Source organism: Dama dama, chromosome 19, assembly GCF_033118175.1.
Source record: "Dama dama isolate Ldn47 chromosome 19, ASM3311817v1, whole genome shotgun sequence".
NCBI lineage: Eukaryota > Metazoa > Chordata > Mammalia > Artiodactyla > Cervidae > Dama > Dama dama.
The window spans coordinates 38309133-38331241 of record NC_083699.1 but is presented as its reverse complement, the minus strand read 5'-3'; the positions used below and the strand labels follow the sequence as shown (position 1 = coordinate 38331241).

The following is a 22109-nucleotide window of genomic DNA, read 5'->3' as shown; positions in this document are numbered from 1 at the left end:
CCAAGTTAAATCTATTTTTTTTCTGTGTGATAATGTAGAGCCTTTAGTATACATAGATTCAAGTCTATGGAGACCATGCCAAAGCAGGATAAAGTATTTATTTTTTAATATTTATCCATTAATTTATTTATTGGGCTGCATCAGGTCTTAGTTGTAGCCTGCAGGACCTTCATTGCTTCATCTGGGATCTTTTGTTGTGGCCCACAGGATCTTAGTTGCTCCGCTACATGTGGGATCTTTGTTCCCTGACCAGGGATCCAACCCACATCCCCTTGCATTACAAGGTGGATTGTTAACCACTGGACCACCAGAGACGTCCCAGGATAAAGTCTTTAGTTTCCCAAATTTAGCTGACCACAGAATCCCTCTACCCTAGAGCGTCTTGTGAGACTAGTGTTCTGCTGAGTTCACACTGATGACAAACGTGCATTAGAGACAAGAAGAAGCAAACATGAACGTGCATTAGAGACAAAAAGGAGCAAACGTGCTCAAATAACCCGTAGACTGTTTCTCCCTTCGAGCCATGGATGTGGGGACAAGTCACATGTCCAGAGGGACCCTGGTTAGTCTCTCTGGTGACTCTGGTGTCTTGGGTAGGAAACCAAGTGGCAGAGTTGATGCTCCAGTCTCTTCCAGAGCCGTGAGTCAGGATTTTAGAAGAAACAGGCACAGATGCATGGGGAGCGTGAGCTGCTCTGTAACTGAGTCGAGGACGCCTGTTCCCCTGGACCACGGATTTGGATGCTGGAATGACAGGCCCCTTGGCAAGGAATCGGGAGCTTGTCACATAAACCAAGGAAAACATTTTTGGCCAGAGACTTGAAGACCAAACAGGAGAGCTTTAAAATGAGATTTAAAGGGGATAAAGTGGAATGTTCAAATGAAACTCTAAAATCGCAGCCCACGGAGGGGCAGCAGGTGTGAGCTAGAAATAAGAGGCCTGGCAGAGGGGGTACCGAGCAGTTCTCTGAGGAACTGGCAGCAGGGTCACATCCACACTGGGGACACACTCGCCAGCTGCATGGTGAGGGGGCCAAGTGAATGGGGGAGGCAAGAACGACCTCCGAGACAACAGAGGTGAGGTGGCTAGGACACACAGCCAGGATGCCATGCTAGGTCAGGGTGACAAGGTCACATGATTAGAGGCGCTGAAATGGGTGTTAGGAGTGTGCACACAAGTAGAAGTCACAAACGTGAAAGTGGAAGCAAAGCCGAGAGCATATGGATGAGATTTTCAAAAGGGCAAAATAGAAAGGATTTTGCTGGCGGTGTGTACGCTACAGTCTTCTCAAGGCAGAGAGAGGCTCTGGCTGGTGCTTTCCTATTTAAGACGTTTTTCTAAGTAGCATAGGAAGAAGATGGAATAAAGATGGGAAGAGAGTATTTATTCAGGCATCTGCCCGATTTTATGAATTGTTGCCTTGCTAACAATTTCATGATGTAAAAGAGAGACCAAGGAGGGAACTACCTTACTCTGTATTTAGTTCTGACCAGGAAGCATCCAGCTGGTTCATGGTGTGGAAGGCACAGAAACTTCAGAGGAAGTAGCCGGATTATCATGTAGTTTTATGAAAGCCAAAGGAAGAAATGTGAGGCATCCTTTAGTTGTGCCCTTTTCTCCCTCTTCTTACCTCTTTTGCTTCTTACTTCCCTCTGCCACCCCTGGTCCCAGTCGAATCAGAACTCCATCCCGACTTTAGGGTGGTCACCAAGGATTTTAGGGTGGGTTTTATTAATAGTCCCCATGTTTCTTTTCCAGGAAGTTAGGGAGAACAAAGATTCCCCAGTCCAAATTCAGCAAGAAAGATGTGCTGCTTGTATTTCAAATTGGAACTCAGAATCCATGAGGCCACAAAGCCAGTTTTATATATAGCAGTGGAGTTCTGTTGCTTCATTATCTGAGTGTTTATCAGAGGACCCATGTATACCTTCTCAATTAATTTTCCCAATAACCCTTGCAAGGTAGGGAATACCATCCCAATTCAAAGATGAAGAGACTAAATGACTTGCCCAAGGCCACATAGCAAGTAAGTGACTGATCTGTAGCTGAAACCCAGCCCTTTCTGGCTTCTGACCAGGGCTTTTTCAGCCCTACCACACTGTCTCCAAAACTAGACATTGGATATCTAATGGGCTAATTGGCTTTGGTGGTTACTCTGAGAACCCAATCTCAACATGACATTGTTTCTATGGGAAAATGTGCTCAGAGTGACAAACAACTGGCTTAAGCAAGGAACTTTTGTAACCTGACCTGTCATAAATCGGGCACCACCTCAAGCTCAGAAAGGCTGGCTGTGGGAGGGAGAGAGGAGACCAGGCTTATTCAGCCAGCATCCCCTCAGACACTGCGATACCATTTCAGGCCAGCTATGCGTTTGCCCAGAAACAATAGCCTCAAAGGCATCTGTAAAATAACCACATAGCACCCACCACAGAAGACAGATGTGAGGACCACAGGGGGGGACCCTTTGGTTTCTAAAGCAGCTAATGCAGGTCCAGCACACAATAGACACCGGATAAGTAGAAACTAAGATCATTGCCAACAGCTGGGGGTGAGCTGGGAGTGGAGGAAGTAGAGACAGAGGGGAAGCTCTGCTGGGAATAACGTAGGGTGAAGTACTGTAGGGTGGGGTTGTGGACCTGCTTTGGGGGTTTGCCTCCTTCTCCGCTAGACAGTTCCTAGTTTCTCGCCTTGGTTGGTCAGAACCCAGAAAATGGTCTTCCTCAGCAAGGGCGTCTGAGCTTCCTCAGCCTACCTTCTCCCCGTGTTCAGGGCTATATTTGTTTGTTTGGTTGGTGGGTTTGAGAACAAAATCTCATCTTTTTATTTTGTATTTATCTTTCATTTCCTTATTTTCTAAAAAACTTTTTATTTTTATTGGGGTAGCTCAGCTGATAAAGAATCCACCTGCAATGCAGGAGACCTGGTTCAATCCCCGGGTCAGGAAGATCTGCTGGAGAAGGAATAGGCTACCCACTCCAGTGTTCCTGGGCTTCCATGGTGGCTCAGCTGGTAAAGAATCCACCTGCAATGCAAGAGACCTGGGTTCGATCCCTGGGTTGGGAATCGATACCCTGGGTTTGATACCCTGGAGAAGGGAACGGCTACCCACTCCAGTATTCTGGCCTGGAGAATTCCCTGAACTGTATAGTCCACGGGGTTGCAAAGAGTCAGGCATGACTGAGCGACTGTCACTTTCATATAGCCGATGAACAATGTTGTGATAGTTTCTGGTGGACAGCAAAAGGACTCAGCCGTACAAATACATGTAACCATTCTCCTCCAAACTCTCCTCCCATCAAGCCTGCCACATAACATTGAGCAGAGTTCCATGTGCTATACAGTAGGTCCTTGTTGGTTATCCCACTTTAAATATAGCAGTGTGAATATGTCAATCCCAAATTCTGTTCTAATCAGCATTCCTCCCCACCTCGGCCTTAACTGTTCCTGACTGCCTTCAGGTACCAGTTTCCTGGCCTGATGGATGTGTGAATGCTAATAAAGCATAGATCAGGATCAGAAAGCTACACAACAACTAAGCAATCATTACAGGGCCTTAGAGCCCCACGTGCCCATCTGCCTTCTCCCCTTTCCCTGCCTCTGGGAGCTGGGCTCATATTTGACTTTGCTCTCTGAGAGTTGTGAGGTTGTGCTTACTCAGAGCCCTCTAGCCTCAGCCAAATTGGCCTGAAGGGGATTTTCATTCCACAAATAAATCTTCAAAGAGAGAAATGATTGCTAAAAGCAGCCAAACTTGGTGAGATTTTTATTTTATTTTATTATTTTGGATGGGGGAAGGGAACTGTTTTCCCTTGGCAAGGACAGATACTGACTGGAAAAACACTCCAGAGACTCGGGCCCTCAATAGAGGAAAACTTTAGCTGCCTCACCAGCTGTCTCTCCTGAGGGTCACCCCCAAAGTGGCAGGACCATGTGGTGGCATTCTCATCACGGTGGCAGTTCTCAAGTCACACTTCTGTCTCTTGGGAGAGACTCTGCCTCAGGGCCGCAGAGTCTGTGAGTGTGCTAGGTACCCGTGGACAGAGTCTGAGAGAAACCTCCTGCTTGGGCCTGGGTGTTTGCCCACACAGGGGTGTGTCCCCAGGTGCTACCCTGGGGGAGGATCCCGTTTCAGACTTTGACTGGCTTCATGCCCACAACTGGAGTCCCAGCCTTAGGAGGGAAAACTGTCACAAGCTAGACAGAATTCTGGAGTGCCCACCGAAGCAGACTCTGCCCCTAGTCCACGGAAACCAACTGTCTTATGTGCAGTAGGAGGCTCATTGCTTAAAAGGAGCAGGTTCTCCAGGGCTCAGAATTACCCTGGGAGGGAGGGGCAGAACGGCTGCTTTAGAGGAAGCCACTGGCTTTGGCCCTTTTTTTCTCTGGGGCAAGAGTGGAGACTAGAGACCCACAGGGAGACCCAGACCGCCGACTCTGTGGGGAAAAGCGAGAAAGGGCTGGATTAGCCTGAGTCCGCCAACCTGGAGCTGGAGCCTGTGGTCTTCCGGTGGCTTGTGATCAAAGCCAGCCCACAGGCACGAATGGGAATGGCCCGCAGCTTTGCAGTCACCAGCTCTTGTGGTTTGGGCTGACCTTTCCACTTCTCTCAGATCCCTCTGGGGCAGAGCTGCAGGAGGGGGTGTGGGGGTAGATGGCAAGGTAAGGAATAAGGATGGGAAGGTGGAAGGTGGGAGCTGGGATTTGAATCCCAGCTGGTGCATCCTTAATCTCAGTTTCCTAAGGCTGATGTCAGTCTTCTAATCTGTACCCTGAGAAGGCTGGTATGGCTTAGAAGAGAACCACTGTGCAGAGCTGGTGTGGTTCTGCTTGCACTCACATACTATCAAATGGAGCACTACTCTTATTTATTCCTCATCACCCTCCACCATGGATGCCCTACTGAATAAGATTTCTGTCGCCCAGAAAGGCTGTTCTAAGTAACCATTCGTTTTCTATCTTTAGGATTCAACAGAATCCATTTGCCATTCAATCAGAGCAGGTTGCCAAGAGTAACCAATGTAATTGATTTTATTCCATTCCACATAAAAAAAAATTTTTTTAACCCGCTAGTTAGCCTATACAGTCTTTGTTATGAGTAAATGCCCAAATACTGTTACATATTTAGAAACACTTGACAGCGACTCATGACCTCCTTCTATACTTTGGAATAGTCCTTGGAATCTGATCTCCCAGCTAGGAATCCCTGGACCCCAAAGTTCCCCTAAGTGCAATTGATCTGTCAGCTGTGATTTTACAGGTAATTTTTCCCACGTCAAAATGACTTAAGAAGTGTCTTTATAGGTTATTAAAAGGATTTTGTCTTTATACTATAAAATACACATTAGGCAGGTTCCTCCCTCCTTTCTTGGCCTTTTCAGTTTTCTTTAACCCCCTTCTTGAGCTCTTCCCCTTTCCTGTTCCCCACCCATTTCTGGTCTTGTTGCCCACCCCCTCCTGGTCTCTGGTCTTGGTCTGCAGTCCACCTGTCCTTTCACCACCCTATATTTTTCTGAGCACCATGAACACCAGTCTTGTCACCAGTATGGAAAAAAGCCAGGGAATACCTTGACCCTTGAGCTGAGCCAAGACAAATTTGTTGGCAGGAACAGTGGGCACAAGAGTCGAACTCAGAGAACAAAAACAGCTATTTATAAAGTCCGCTTCCTGATCGCTGGGGGCTCGCTTGCCCTTGTACCAACAGGGCCACTGCCTCCCCTTGGAAAAGATCCTTCCATCCATAGCTCTGTGCCAGCAGGTCACCGAGTGCCATTCCAATGAGCAGCGAGGGCAGGGGATAGCATGCAGGGTGGATTAGATGTGGTGACAAGCTCTCTGATGGGCCAGGGCAGCTGGGTGTGCGGGTGACACAGATGGCCTCTGCAGCACCTGTGAGACGACAGTCACTGGCCCCTTACAGGACCTGACACCCTGGCCTTGGAACTAAGCCTTACCTACCTTGGCTTTTATTTTTTCTTTTTTAAAATTTTGATCTAAACTTTGGTTAACATAGTCAGTGAACATCCAAAAGCACTCGGGACTTAAATAATATAAAATGTCAACAAATAAATGGTCTCAATATCATAACAGTTGTCATTCAGCTTGAGTTGCACTTGCTCTTCCTAGGTTGCTATCATACCTCTCTGGTTGTGCTAGATTCCTATTTTCCTTCATAACCTGACACTAGTCTAACTCTAGCAGTCAGAGCAGTAACAACATCAATAACCCGGCAAACTCATGGTACTGAGATCATTTGTTTCTGTTTTTTAATTGAGATGAACCTTATGAAAATATATAATTAATGTGCCAAAGTAGCCTGTTGTTGGCTAGGTGGAGTCTTTCCCCAGGTGTGCAGTTTGGGGCCCATATGGTGTTCTTTTAAAGAGCTGAACTAGTTGCCAACTTTAATAACTAAGAGATTTTACTTTACAACACATTTTTGTGGCATCTTTGTTTAAAAAAAAAAAAGAAAGGCAGCTCTGACAATACTCAGACCCACATTCCTCCATAGCTCTGATTATGGAACAGGTGGGCCCTCCTGCCCTGTCCCATACCTTGTCATCTCAGGTTCTTCAGGGAGCTTGGAGAAACCTCTAAAATTTGTCATCCTCCACCCTTCATTGCAGGATGAGGAAACTGAGTCTAGGAGACCCTGAGTAACTCCCATGGGGTCGACATTCTAGTGTGTATGAGAAGTGGGGCTGGAGGAGGTCTGCCCAGCATGGCCACCACATCATTAGGCTCCCTCAACCCAACACAGAACATATCTTGGGGGGAGCATCTGCTTCACTGAGCTGACAGAGGCCTAACTGACTGACTGAGTCATGACCCACTCAGGGAATCTGATTATCAAAGTCCAAACCACAAAGAGGAACACCTTCAATTCAAGGGCTCCTATTTCTAGAAATAGCTATAGTGTCCTCTTTGTAGCCTTCTACACCCAAAGAAATGTTTTCATGTTTTGATGACTTCAAAAGTCTACTGCCCTTCAAACTTCCTAGATGATCAGAAAAGGGCCATCAGAAGCTCATTGCCTTTGCTGGTGAAAATGCCCAGCAGTGAGCTTGGTTTCACTTGTGGACATCCTTGAAAACAGGCTATTCATAGGCTGTCAGGATGGTGACTGAATCCAGTCCTAAATTGCTGACAAATATAAAAGAACATTTTTAATTAGTCTCATTTTTCCCTCATCTGTCAAATGAAAAGATTCAACTAACTAGTGTGCAATCAATGTTATTTTCTTATAAAGCAGGGGGAAATTAAGAAAGCCCAGAAATAGAGTCAACCCACGGTGTCACTGCTGCTGCTTACCACTCCTCCATGTGCCTGAGAGTCCCTGAGAGCCCAGATGAGGGGCTTCTGCCTCAAGAACGGGTTTGCCGGGGTAGCTTAGAGCCTGACAGTGAACCTAGGAGTTTCTTGGACCTGGAAACCAGCCTCAGGACAACTGGTTATGGATTAGTCATCTCCAGCTGAAAGGTGATTATGAGAAGGAAAGAAATGCTGGGCCAAAAACAACTCAGGAAGACGGATGCAGAAAAGGCAGTCCAAAAGTCATTAAAACATTGTTAGCTTTATTTTCTTCAAAAAATATTGGCTGCCTGGGATAGAACCCCACAGGCTCCTGTCCCTACCCCTGCAGCCTTTGGGGAACAAGTCTCCCAGGGAGTGTGTCTCTTAGCAACAAGAGAGAACAGTGAGGGAGTACTTCCCATGCATGAAACACCTGCTTGGTGCTTTGCATTTGCCATATGAGCTTCGCAACTTTGCTAAGTAGAAAATCATACTCACATTTTGTAGGAGAAGAAATGAAGGGTCAAAGAACTGAAGTAAACGTGTCTAACCAGGAAATGGCAGAACCAGGCGTGAACCCTAGCCTCTCAGACTCTAAATGCCATGCTCTTATACAACTGAAAATGAAACAGACAAAAACTAGTACCACATGCAGCAGCAGCAAACCTCCAACAAGGGCTAAAAGTAATGGCAGGAGAGACATCTTCAAAAGACCAGAGGAACACTGGCGGTCAGGCTGTCTACTCAGCAGGGAGAATGAGGGCTTTGTCAAATTGTTAGAGGGTATTATTACCTCTTTCTTTGGAAAGGTGCTTAATGTGATGATGGAAAAGGGGAGAGAGAAAAGAGAAGATGAGGCTGAGAAGAATTTGCTTCACCCTGTGAATTTATCATCAAGAGCACCTCCTCACAGGATTCTTCTAAGAATGGAAAGAGATAATATATGCAAAATTTTTGAAAAAGTGAAAATGTTAGTCACTCAGTCGTGTCTGACTCCGCGACCCCATGGACTGTAGCCCACCAGGTTCCTCTGTTCATGGAATTTTCCAGGCAAGAATACGGGAACCATTCCCTTCTCCAGGGGATCTTCCTAACCCAGGGATCAAACCCAAGTTTCCCACATTGCCGGCAGATTCTTTACTGTCTGAGCCACCAGGGAAAATGTAAAACCTAAAGTCTAAAGCCTCCCTGACCAGAGACTTTCTCTACTTCCAGATCAACAAATAACATGTCAGCACTCAGCGCTGTCCACATCTGCTCTGCCAGTGTAGACAGAACCAAAGAATCCAGGTTATTCCTCCCTAGTGTCGTGGTATGCAGTGGTAGCAGGCTGGGGGTTTGGCTTCCTTCCTGTTCTCGTAAAAGTGAAAGTCACTCGGTCGTGTCCGACTCTTTGCAACCCCATGGACTGTCCATGGAATTCTCCAGGCCAGAACACTGGAGTGGGTAGCCTTTCCCTTCTCCAAGAGATCTTCTCAACCCAGGCACCAAACCCAGGTCTCCCGCATTGCAGGCAGATTCTTTACCAGCTGAGCCACAAGGGAAGCCCAAGAATACTGGAGTGGGTAGCCTATCTCTTCTCCAGGGGATCTTCCTGACCCAGGAATCAAACCAGGGTCTCCTGCATTGCAGGTGGATTCTTTACCAAGCTATAGGGGAGCTATAGGGGAAGCCCCATAGCAGCTGAGAAACCTTTAGGAAGCCCTACCTCAGATGGGCCTGCCAGTGCAGTCCTTGGTGACAGCACCCCAACGTATACAAAGAGAGGGTCTGTCTTGCCCTCTGTGTTACTTGGCCTGATGCCAGCCTCCACCTCAGGCCCACCATTAATGTCTGACCTCAGTCATTCAGGGTGCTGGGGGCCATTGCTATCTGATCAACCTGAATCCCAAGAGGAGTCTCTTCCTTCCTTGGTCCCTACCCTTCTGGCTCCAGCCTTTGGACTTGCAACTATTTTGGCAGCTAGGGCAGAGGCAACCAGAATAATCCCCCTTTATATTATCTAATATAAGGCTAGTGGCAATTTTTTTGAGAAACCAGATATGTGACCTTCATTAGGAAGAGGGTAATTTGTTTTTTAATATTGAATGTTGCTGATGGCTTGCCAATAATCAAACTTTTAATGTGTACAGGGGATGAAGGCCTGTAGACCAAGACCTGTTCTAAATGACTTTACATGTCTCATTTAATATTGATAACATTCTGTGAATTAGGTATTTATCCATTTTGTGAGTAAAGAGGCTCAGAAAAGTAAAAAAAAAAAAGAAAAGAAAAAGTTCAAAGTTATACAAGCTGTAAAGGGCAGAGGTCAGCATTTGAAAGCAGGGCTCCTTGATTCCATCCTGGGGTCTTGCATTAGATCCCTTGACCCTCTCTTATTATGCATGGCCAGAAGTGGCCCACATTGGAGCTGAAGTGGGAGGCACCCGAGGTGAAATTGATGTCTGTCTCCCGGCTTTCCCCATCTCACTCTGTGTAGGAGATGCCTCATGGGCACCTCCTGTGCCTCATTTCTGGGTGAGCTGGGAGAAAAAGGTCCAGGGTGTCCTGGGAGCCTCTGGCTTTTTTAGGGATCTATTCTGGGTTCCCCAACTTTCTGAGGTTGTTTAGATTCAAGACCAGGAGGTTCCTGTGACAAATCCAATTGAGACTCACCTAGACCACGCCCCTGGCCACTGGGACTTAGGTCAGGGGGAGGGTACACTCTTCATCAGACAGCATTTCCCAGCTTGTGATGCAACCACTAACACCCCAGGCCTGCAACCGCTTCCATTTCATAGCCTGGTTTACAGCGGCCTAGTCTGTGATCGGAGCACACAGCACCACCCCACACCACCCCACATGCAAAGACATGAGAAGATAGTGTGTCTAGGCAGCAAAACACAGGCTCTGGGGCCTGACAGTCAGGGAGAGGTCTACCTCTGCACTTACTTGCTCCACAACCTCGACAATTTGCTTTTCCTCAAGTCTTCCCTTACTTGTAGCAATGGTACTTACTTATTCAGAGATAAGTAATGGTACTTATTACTTGGTACTTACAATGGTACTTATTCAGAGATAGTGCATGTGAAATGTTTTGCAGAATGAAAAACCAAAGAACCATAAGAATAGATTGTATTTGAAAGTGAAAGTGAAGTTGCTCAGTCGTGTCCGACTTTTTACGACCCCATGGACTGTAGCCCACCAGGCTCCTCCATCCATGGAATTTTCCAGATTGTATTTACTTCTAACTAAAATGTGCCTGAGTTAAAAGAAGAGGAAGAAAAGCTCTGAGATTTCTGAACAAAAGTCCTGTCAGTCAGAGGTTGAATATTAGCATCTTGGTGAAGCTATTAAAAGCATGGAAACTTGTGAGGCAGAGATCCTGCCTCTCTTATTTATCACTCATCTCCAGGTCATATGCAGTGCCTAGTCCATAGTATGGCTCAGTAGATGATCTATGGATAGATGGGTGGATGGATGATGGACGTGCCAAAACACAAAAGTGCTGTCCTTCAGTTACAAAGAGGACTGCTGCTGGAGGACTGAACTCCTGCGCTCCTCTCTCACTGAACAGCACCTGCCATCTATCATGCAACCTAAACACTTGGGTGTCATTGACTGTTCTTTCCCACTTACTCGTTCCAACAAACCAGCCCTGTCAATTCCACCTAGTAAATTTTAGCTTGTGAATCCCTTTCCTTAGCCTGAGCCCTGCTGTTACCGCCTTGGTTCAGGTCCTTCCCAGTTCTCTCCTGGGTTTCTACACCACCTACAAACCATCCTCCAGACCTCAAATCTGTACCCACCCCTTCCAGTCAACTCTCCAGACTTGGAACAGAGTGATCTTTAAAAAGCACAAAAGTCTGTCAGGTCACTACCACCAGCCCCTCACCACTACCGTCACTTGAGGATGGTCCACAACACAGTATAGACTTTAAGATAAAGCTCAAACACCTAAGCACTGCACCCCCCTTATCTGGCCAGTCTACCCCTCCTGGAATTCCAGATCATCTCCAGCAGGACTGTGCTCTCTCTTACCCTGGGCCATTGCTTGGGCTTTTTCCTCTGCCTAGAATGTTCTTCCTCCACTTTCCTTATTCCCTTCTACATCCTTCAGAACTCGTCACTCACTTAGGATGGGTGGTGGCCTCACTAAGAACTGGATGTCCCTCCTCCTAGGTATCCCCAAGGCTCAGTACTTGGCACATGACTATTTCCACACTCTGTTTCCTCGACTCCCTTTCCCAGGTGTCTGGCTCATGGAGTTCTGTGTTTTGTTCTCCCCTGTGCCTAAGTACACCCTATCTAGTCCTGGCACCCTGAGTATTTCTTGAGTTGATGAATACTTTGTCTCACACCAAATGTGTACTTTCTCAGAAGCAGATTTGCAAACATGACGTCTTTGGACAATCATGTGACCAGTCAAGATAATTAACCAAGGATTAGGGTGTGGTCTGACTCTGGAAAAAAAAACTATTAGATTAGACATGGAGGGAACATATATTTTTAACCCAAAGTCAAGACACATGATCTGACTAGTATGAACACATGTTTTTCTGTCCCAGAAAAATTTGGATGTATAATGTCTACAAAAGTCTATATAGTCAAAGCTATGGTAGTCATGAACAGATGTGAGAATTGGACCATAAAGAAGTCTGAGCACTGAAGAATTGATGCTTTTTAATTGTGGTGCTGGAGAAGACTCTTGAGAGTCCCTCTGGACTGTAAGGAGATCAAATTAGTCAGTCCTAAAGGAAATCAACCCTGAATATTCGTTGGAAGGACTAATGCTGTAGCTCCAACACTTTGACCACCTGATACGAAGAGCCAATTCACTGGAAAAGACCCTGATGCTGGGAAAGATTGAGGGCAGGAGGAGAAGAGGGTGACAGAGGATGAGATGGTTGGATGGTATGACCGACTCAATAGACATGAGTTTAAGCAAGCTCCAGGAGATGGTGAAGGACAGGGAAACCTGGCCTGTTGCAGTTCATGGGGTCGTGAAGAGTTGGACACAACTTAGTGACTAAACAACAACAACGATGTCTACAGCTGCCCAAACTGATGCCATAACCTTATTATGGTATCCAAACATGCCAAGACATTGAAATAATAACTGATAAGTAAGTAGCTAACATTATTGGTGAGATTACTATGCAGCAAGCATTATGAGAAGTGCTTTGCAGTCATCCCATTTAATCTTTACAACTACCCTTTTAAGCAGATCTTTTTATTACCTCCATTTTACAGATCAGGAAACTGAGGCTTAGGTTCACAGCCAGCAATGGACATCTAACCAGCAACAGAAGAACTCTCTGTTTGATCTTCTCAGTCATTCTGCAATACTGACCTAACCATGACCTCTTAACCTTATTAGATCATCAGAAGCACCACTTCTGGGTAAAAATAGCTTGCGGCTTCCGGAAATTTTTATTAAAACTCTAAATCTCCTGGCAATAACTTTCAAAAGTCATGATTCAGACCAGCAATGATATTTGAAAATGGAATCATAATGCAGGTCTCCTGGCTACAGAGATGCTCTTGCTGCTTGTGAGGCATCCTCAACCTTGGCATTTATGACAGTCTGTGCTTTTCCTATTACTGGGTCTTTTGCCGTCATTGTCTATTGAAAGGCACTGACCCTCATTCTGTCTTCCCTGAGGAATCCTCTCTTTCAGGGCTAATCGGTCTGTCTTCTTCCTTCATTGTCACTTCACTGGGATCTAGAGTAATGCTTCGGAAAATCCTGACAGCTGACCACCTGAATAGTGATCACCTGGGCACTCATAAAATACATATTCCTGGGCCCTGTCACACATAGGCCACATAGAATCGCTACAAATCAGAGCCCAGGAACTAGCATTTTAATCACATTCACAAGTGATTCTTATGAATACTAATGTTTCAGAGCCACAAAAGTAGTCCCCAGATCCTCACAGCTCCAAGCGTGATTGCTGGACCAGTACTAGCAGCATGTTAGAAAACAAGGAATTCTTATGCCTGAATCCTGAATGACTGAATCAGAATTTGCATTTTAATGAAATCCCTGGGTAACTTGTATTCACATTTCTGTGCATACAGAGAAGTGATCAGAGCAATGTTTCCTCTGCACATCATGGCAGGCGTAGAAAACAAAAGCAAATGTTTGGCATTTATCTCATATAGAAAGAACCCCAGCTGTGGCATCAGGGGCTCAGTCTGCCCCAGATCCCAACCTGGCCACCCAAAGCTGAGGAGATTGGTATCTCAGGCACACCTGGGCCTAGTACACTGGCTGAGAAGGTCTACTTATAGAACACCCAACCCTTCTAAGTTTCTTCATAAGCATAACTCCATAAATATTGTTTATCATTTCTTTTCCTGCTTACTAAGAGTCAGAAAGGCTACTTCCCAACTAGATCTTAGAAATCTTCATGCAGTGGGAGAACACAGACTCGTCTTTAAGCTGTAGGTGGACTCTTTGAGAAACGTAGAGAGAAAAGTTGTGCCTCTTATTCGAAAGCATCATCTGCTATGGCCTAAGAAATACTAGGAAGAAAGCCTTCTTTCCTTTGAAGAATGCTCCTTTCTCTTAGTCCACAGCTCTGAGGATGGAGGATCAGCAACACGCAAGGCGGCATCCTCTCTCCTGAAGACTGTGCCAAGAAGATTGTGATTCTGTTTAATCCTTCCTCAGCAAAATCTGCCAGCTTATAAACTGGACAGGTGTCCCTTCTCTTAGCCAGACCCTGAGAATAGGATGACAGTTGGGACGAGAGGAATGGAATACCTTCAGAAACACTTCCTGGTGAGACCATCTGATCGAAATGACCAAGTGTCAGGACACAACCATCTGACTTTGCAGAGCTCCTGGCTACATGGGAACACCATTGCTTCCGGCCACCCCACCCCCCATCAGGAAAATGTGGAACATCTTTAAAGCTCAAAATAAAAAAAATAAAAAAAAATAAAGCTCAAAATAGTGAGCTCTTACTTTGAAGCAAATAGGACAAGGCCTACCCCTCAATGAAGGATTGTCATAGCCTAAGCGAATACAATTGAGAAAGAAGTGGGGGGAAACTATTGCTACCAAAACAACTCACTTTTTTTTCCCCTCTTTCCTCCTTGCCTGCAAATCTGTGTCTAATTCTCTCCACTATGCTTCTCCCAGTCAGAGCATAGACAAAGTAGCACACATTTTAGCTGGTTTGATGTGGGGCTATCCCTCCTCTGTCCTGAGGCTATACCTCCATCAAGTCTCAACTGGCTAACTGATTGTCCTCCCTTCGTACCCCAACTATCGAAGCTCCTCTGCATTTGTGGTAGAAAGGACACTGACCAGAGCGTGCTGTCAGTTGCCACCTGGTTGACTTTCATGGAACTCCTCCCTTGATCCAGATCCAGAGGCAAGCAGGCCTTTCTCTGGCTCTGACCAGGAAGATCAGAGAGCCACTGGCTGTTCACCCAGAGTAGCGATGATGTCTAAGAAACAAATAGGTTTTTCTTTAAGTTGGTAGCAAGAACAGTTGGTTAAAAAAATCTTCCATCCCTGATCATCCGATTACGAAGTGCTGAAAACATAAGATTGGGGACAGCTGAGGGCTTGAGTGTCCCGGCCCTGGGAGCATAGCTGTTGTACACAGCCATTTCAAACACAGAACACTGAGCCATCTTTCTGACTCCGGTCCAGGATGAAGAACAAGCTGTGGTACTTTGAATTTGGCACCTCGGAGACCTTCGCAGCCACCTGCAAGAAACTCCACGACCACATAGAGTTAGAGGTGAGTTCCCAAAAGCTTGCTGGACCTTGGTTCTGGTCCTGGACTGTTACATACCCTCAGAACATGTCCCCTAGGTTCATGGTGGTCCCAAGTGTAATCCTTCATACCTCCATCCTGTTCCCAACATGTCTACAGCCTCACTCCCAGTAGGCTCTAATCACGGGGTTTGCCTTTCCCGGCCTGACCAGGGAGTTCTGGGGTCTAAGACCTAGAGGCCCAGTGGACTCAGGACTGCCGTCCTTTCCTGCCCTCAGCCCTCTCCCCAACATCACCTTTAACTTCTTTTTTGTCAAGAAATGAAGACAGGTGCTACCCATTCAGGGAAAGAAGCTGCTATGGGGGTAGAGGCAATGTCCCAAGCCCGGTTAAAGTCTGGGAACTGAAGACCGCAGGGCTGAGGGGTCTGCGGTTGAGGCCAGAGGTGACCAGACATCATCAGCTCACCTGCCTCAACTTTCAAGGAGTCAACTCAGGCACTCAGGGCCAGCTTCCCAACCTGCACAGTCACTCAGAAGATTCCTCGTTTAATGCTCTTCTGTGATTTTCTTTTAAAATTTTTGATAATTTTTTTTTTAGCAAAGGGCCCTATATTTGCATTTTGAACCCTCAAATTACATAGCTGATGCAGTTGGTGCACTTGCATTTTAACTCTCCAGGCACTTGCAGCAGCCTGCCTCAGACATAGCCTGTGGGCTTCACTTACCGGTTGATAAGCTGCCCACTTCTCATTCCCCACCCTGCTTCTGCTGGGCTGCTCTCCTGAGGTCTTCTCACTTCTAAGAAAAGATTTGCCCTGCAAGCCCAAACTTCTATGCACACCTGCTGTCTCTGCTCTGCGGGACCTCAGGCCCTTGGGGCCCCTTGCCCATTGTTCTCAGTTACCGACCCCCATAGCCCTTCCCAGGGAATTCAGGCCAATGGTCTTGTTTTCACTTGAGAAAAACAAGTGAAAGACAGGCAGAGTTGGGCCGGGATGGGCTCTTGCTGGGCCACCAGCTTTGTCCCTGAGCTTGCAGCAGCGGTCAAATGGGGCCCCGGCATCCCTTGGAGGAGGAACATTTGGCCTGAAGCAGTGTGGGAAAGCCCCACCACTCCCTGACGAAGGGAGCCTGCGCTCACGGGGAGTTTTCACAATCAAACCACAAAGCCAGAGATTCTGTGCTTCTCTTTGACTCATCTGCCTGCCTCTCCCCAGCGGTTGCTGGGTTACCAACCCCAGGGTGGGAGGAGCCAACCCAGCTAATCCCCTAAACTTCTAGTCTGCTCAGTCAGAGGGCAGAGAGGCCCAGGAGTGGGGGGCACATGTCCCCAGGTGGTACCACCTCCACCTGGGAAAGTATGAGAAGCCTGCCTTCTTCTATGGACACGTAAATCCATGGCCAGAAGCCCTACAGCAAAGGGGGAGGGGGCTGGACTGGGCTGGAAACTGGACGTGGCTGGAGCTCTGTGTGCATTTTTCCTGTTGGCATGATCATCTGGGGTGTCTTTAAATATACCCCAAGTGAGGGACAGCCCTGGCCTAACCACTGCCAGCTGCAGACACACAGCGACTGCTTGTTCTCCCTGCAGCTGGCCTTGAAACTGTGCCCAGAATAGAGCAGCTCAGCTCCCCTGCCTCGGCGGGCCCCGCCCTCCCAGCTCCCAGCTTCCAGCCCACAGCATCATGGGCCCCTCTGAGTCCAGTGCACAGCGGCTGGTCCTCAATTGCAGAGGGGGCTGGTGGCCTCTGGAGGAGGTGGGAGTGTTCACACCGTGGGTTGTTGGGGGCTTTCAGCAGCACTTCTTGTTTTCCTTAGCTCCCCATCGTGAGTCTTTTTAGTATTTATTCCTGAGGCTAAGGATGGGGGGCGGTGGTGCATCTGACAGGCAGCTTCTGTGCTGACAGCCTGCAGGATTGTGGCAGGCATCCTTTTGTATCCAGGGAGTGGAGGGGAGACGGTCCTGGGTCTTATGATACAGAAGAGACCAGAGAAACAGTGGGGGAGGAATGTGAGTAACAGATGTTAGGAGGCTGTGGGGCAGCCCAGGTAGATGTGAGTGCATCAGGGGCCTCGGGAAGAACAATAACAGAAAGGTATGTTAAGTGACCTTCTCCAAGTGGCGGCTGCACACAACAACCCAGGCCTGGGAGGACCAGCATGCTCATCAGTTCAAGGTCAGCGAGCCTGAGAATAAGCCCACACAGGTATTTATACTGTGTCACCATTTCCAAAGCCCCACCACAGCCTTTATTGCAGAGTCACACAACAACCAGTGAGCTAAGCAGGCCCAGTATTCTTATCCCCACATCACAGAAAGCAAGCTAAGGCACAGAGGGTTAGAAAGATAAACAGAAGGGAGAGAGAAGTAACAAGGGAAGAGGAGAAAATCACAGACTCTAACTGCCTACTGTAGAGTGTCCTCATTTGATACCATCACCTAGCGAGGCAAGTATGATCACATTTTTTTTAATGAGGAAACTGAGGCTCAGACACACTAAGTAACTTCACCACGGTTTCATTGCTGGAAACTTGTAAGAGTCTAGGCCTTCCTAGTCCTCCTGGAAAGGAGTTTAACTTGGAACCCAATAAACAGATTGACCTAACAAGTGCTAGGAGCTTGGTGAATTTTTCAGCACAGATGCACGGTTTCTTCCTCCTTTGTAGAATGTAGGACTGCTCGGTTCTTTCTCAGCTGTGGCAGCTGGGCAGGGCTGCTGGGAAATGCTTTAGGAGAACAGAGGACACAGTCCCACTGCTTGCTCATTTGAGGAAGGAGGGGGTTCAGGCTGGACAGGAGGCGTCAGAGAGGAAAACCGCCTTAAAGTTTACCAAAGGTCTTCCCATGCAGCATTTCATTTTGATCCACAGAGCATGCAGGGAAGACACGAATATCCTGACTTTCTGGGTGAGGAAACTGAGGCTGAGAGGTTCAGCAACTCGTGGAAGGGCACGAAAGTTAGCAGTTCAGGAGAACAGATTAGAAAGTCTGTTTCATTCCATGTCTCTGTGTCACCTCAGTAACACTTGGATGGTGAAACTTAAAGCTAAAATGAGTTTTATGCAGAAGTTCTGCACTGAAAGTCTCTCTCAAGGAATACAGCCTGTTTTTCAGAGACTTGTAGCTTATTGGAAACTAGGAGAATTTGGTCCCTTCTCTGAAATAAAGTTTACAGCCCAGTTGACAGAACAAACATGAGCTGGTTAATATAACACTCACTTAACTAGTGCTAATAAAACTTGATCCTGAGATCCTGAGGACCCACGTGAGCAATCACCCTGGACACTGTTTTGGGGTCAGAGACTAAGGCCAGAGAAAAGATGATTGCAGATCTACTGGTCACCTGCAGACACTTGGTCAAGGCTGGGGTAAGGGCGGAGGGGGTGGGGTTGCTCAGTCAAAGGGGCTTGGCCTGGACAGGCATCAGCCCTCTTCATAAAACTGTTGTTTGGGCTTCAGTGTTCTCATCTATAAAATGGGGAAAAGGGGTTAGTCTACTTCCCAAGGCTATTGATTAATGTTTTCAGGTTTGTTATTTTTTTTAAGTAACTGGCAATGGTGCCAAGTGCCTCACTGAATCCACAGAGCAGCCCCAAGTGGCAGGTGTCACATCCCCTTTCCAGAGATGGGGATAGAAAAAAAAACATAAGAAGCTCACCTGAGGTGCACAACTCTGAGTGCTCAAGTCAGGCTTCAAATTCAGATTTGCCCAAAACCCAGGAGTTTCAGGGCAGTACTGGCACATCATTCTAGAGCAGAGATTCTCACCAGTATGAGGTATATCTGATCTTCTCTTTAGTCATACAGTTTATTTTAATATTTTGGGTAACACTGAAAGCAAACGTGAGACTTTTACATTTATCAAAAAGCAAAGAAAAAAAATTGCAGATGCATGCGCTAAATGCTTCCTCTGCGAACACACAAAGCAAGCTGTGAGAGTGAGTACCCTTCCTGGGAAATGGGTGCTCTTAATTCGGTTGTTGTTCAGGCTTAAGTCATATTCGACTCTTTGTGACCCATGGACTATAGCCTGCCAGACTCCTCTGTCTATGGAGTTTTTCCAGGCAAGAATACTGGAGTGGGTTGCCATTTCCTTCTCTGGGATCTTCCCGGACCAGGGATCAAACCCACATCTCCAGCATTGGCAGGCAGATTCTTAACCACTGAGCCAATTGGAGTTGCCTCTAATTAAGAAGCCAGCCTGTCACCCACATAGTTGTCATCAGCCCTGGTGGAACAAAAGCAGTCTCTTAGGGTCTCCAAGTCTCTGACTTCCCTTCCCTTCCAAAGCTGCCCTTGTCATTTATTCTGATCTGATTGTACCAGAATAAAGGGGTGGGGAAGGGGAAGAAAGAACACAGTGAATCACCTCCCCCACCCCAGGCCCAAAAGAGGCTTGCACAGGTTTTGAGTTAGTTATGATTAGGTGGAACAAACCAGGCAGGCACTGACTTGAGCACTTATTTTACATGCTGTGGAAATTTTACTGGTTAAAAATAAGAACTTCCAAAATTCCTTGATATCATATCTACTTTTAAACAATGTTCACAAGGGAATGCTATCCAGCTTCCCTAATATGAACCTCTGCCTGGGGAAAAGTGAGTCCAAATGTGGAGGCTGCTTAAAAAAAAAAAAAAATCTGTTACCCGGTGTATTTTGGGAATCTCTGCACATCAACTTTCCCCTTTTAATTGAGGATTTTTTTTTAATACAACAAAGTTTTGAGAACAGTATATCAGATATTCCCATTTCTCCCTCACTTAGAATTGATATTTGTCACTATTTTGTTTTATTCCCTTCAAGTATCTTTTTAACCAAAGAAATAAAAATTTATGGATGGAACTGAGTTCCCCACAACCAGTTTGGCTCTGCAGCTTGCCTTTTTCACTCACCATTAATTCTCAAGATCTCTCCATGGTGATATTGCTGGGACCAGTTCATTACTTTTACCTACTCTATACCCAGGAATAGCCCCCCCCTGTGATGGGAGTAGGAGCAGAAATGGGAACCCTCAGACCCTCTCGGGGGACATGAGTGAACCACTTTGGAGAGCAGTCTGACAACAAACACTGAACTGAAAATTATCTTTTAGGACGAATGACCCAGCAGGTTCTTCACATCCTAGACCTGGAGAGTCCTGCACATGAGTTCACGGGGTGATGGGCACAGAGATGCAGTGCAGTACTTTATTATTCCAACAGAATGGAACCAACTCCAGAGACCATATTTTTGTAATACTTCAAAGAGATAGAGTGAAAGTACTAAAGGCCACTGAATTATATACTTTAAAATGGCTAATTTTGTGTCAGGTGAATTTCATCTTAATTTTTTTCAACGTGATGCCATATCATGAAATGGGCCCTGTCTATGAGAATCCTAAACTCTAAAACTAACCTTTAGCACAACTATGTGTATGTAAAGAAGCAGAATAAATAATGAAGCAGATTACTTTAAGATTGAGCAGATATCTTTACCTACTCCAATCCAGCCAGGTGTCATTTTTTCAGAAGAGAAAAATCAAGGACTTTACAGGTTGAGTTGGTTGGCCAACTTCACCTAGCTAGTAAATGGCAAAAGAGAGCCCATGGCTGCCTTGATATCCACTGGCAATGGATATCCTCTAAATTAGAGGATAGATCTTCAAGCACCTTTTCTGGCATCATCTATATATACCTTCTCAGCTTGGGCAAGTGGAGGCTTCCAGAGCTTGGAGTAATAAAGTAGGAACTAGCCAAAAGCTCAGCTCATCCACCCAGCCACAGTGATTCCAAGGGAGATGAAATGAAAACATATTCATGGGGAAGGGAAAGATTCATGGAGAAGAGTGTCGTGGGAGATTTTGAGATCTCAGAAAACAGAAAGTGGCAACCTGATCATGCACCAAACCTTCAAGTCAAAGGCTGGAATGGACACAGAGAGACATCCTCTCCCATTTGTGGAGTACATTTTCTTCTTCCATCAAGTCCAGGGGTTCCATCTTTCCAGGAGCATCCTCACCGTGAGACCACCCAAGGCCACTCTTGCCACTTCAGATTTCTTCTTCCCTATCCCTCAGTTCTCACTGCTCCAGGTACCCAAGCCTCAGTTTCTGCCTGCTCCCTCTTACTACAGGTGCTAAATTCTTTTGATTAGAAAAGTAATCCAAATCTGTGCAACCCTGTGGACTTTAACCTGCCAGGCTCCTCTGTCCATGGAATTCTGTAGGCAAGGATACTGGAATGGGTTGCCATTTCCTTCTCCAAGGGGACTTCCTGACCCAGGGATCGAACCTGGGTCTCCTGCATTGCAGGCAGATTCTTTACTGTCTGAGTCACCAGGGAAGGCCCAAATCCATGGTAGAACATGTTAAACCATATAGAGGTGAAAAGGAAAAGTAACCCACAATCTCAGCAATCAGGGATCAGTGCTGTTCTAACGTTGGCCTTGTTTCAATCCTGTAATAATGTCAGCCCTTGTATTTTTAAGAGCAGGCCTCTGGAGGACCTCTTTGACTCTTTGATTGCCTTAATCTCTATCCATTTTTAAACACAGCTCCATCCTTTCTCTCTTTCTCTTTCAGTCATGCACTGACTACAAGTTTCCTTTACAGATCCTCAAAATCTTTCAGCCTACCAAGAAGAAATTGGCAATTTTCTCTTTAAAAATCCCATTGCTTGCTTACAGTTTGACACATAACTTTTTCTCTTAAATGACCCTCTTTTTTATTCCCTACACATGCATACCCCGTATTTCACTTCAAACCTCCATTCATCCACGTGCTTTTATTTTCTTATTCTTTCCCATTTCCTTTGTTCTTTGTGAATTGCTTTGATTTTCTTTGTCTTCAGATTCCTGGCTTCATATACTTTGTGTCTCCCAAGTACTTTGGAATAACTTTTAGGGGTGAATTCTCATGCCTACAATTTCACAAAGCAGATGGTGGGGGAGGGGTATATGCAGCACAGTGGATAGACCTGAGGGTGTCTCAGGGGACCTAGCTTGGGGTCTCATGACTCAGCATGTTGGACTAGAAGGACCTCCACTCAGGTTCCTGAGAGACCTCAAGGCTAACCTCTGCCCCAGCAAGCTTAACTTTTCTACTCACCAAGGTCCCC

At 46.3% G+C, this 22109-nt stretch overlaps 1 protein-coding gene across 3 annotated transcripts in view; it reads left to right on the top strand.

The window, feature by feature from the left end:
- Positions 1-22109, top strand: part of DGKG (diacylglycerol kinase gamma) — a 210478-nt gene that overhangs the window by 140932 nt on the left and 47437 nt on the right. For all 3 annotated transcript variants that reach the window (XM_061166770.1, XM_061166768.1, XM_061166771.1), the window contains one exon: positions 14946-15036. In XM_061166770.1, coding sequence (XP_061022753.1) covers positions 14946-15036 — 91 coding nt within the window. The remainder of the gene's footprint in view (positions 1-14945; positions 15037-22109) is intronic.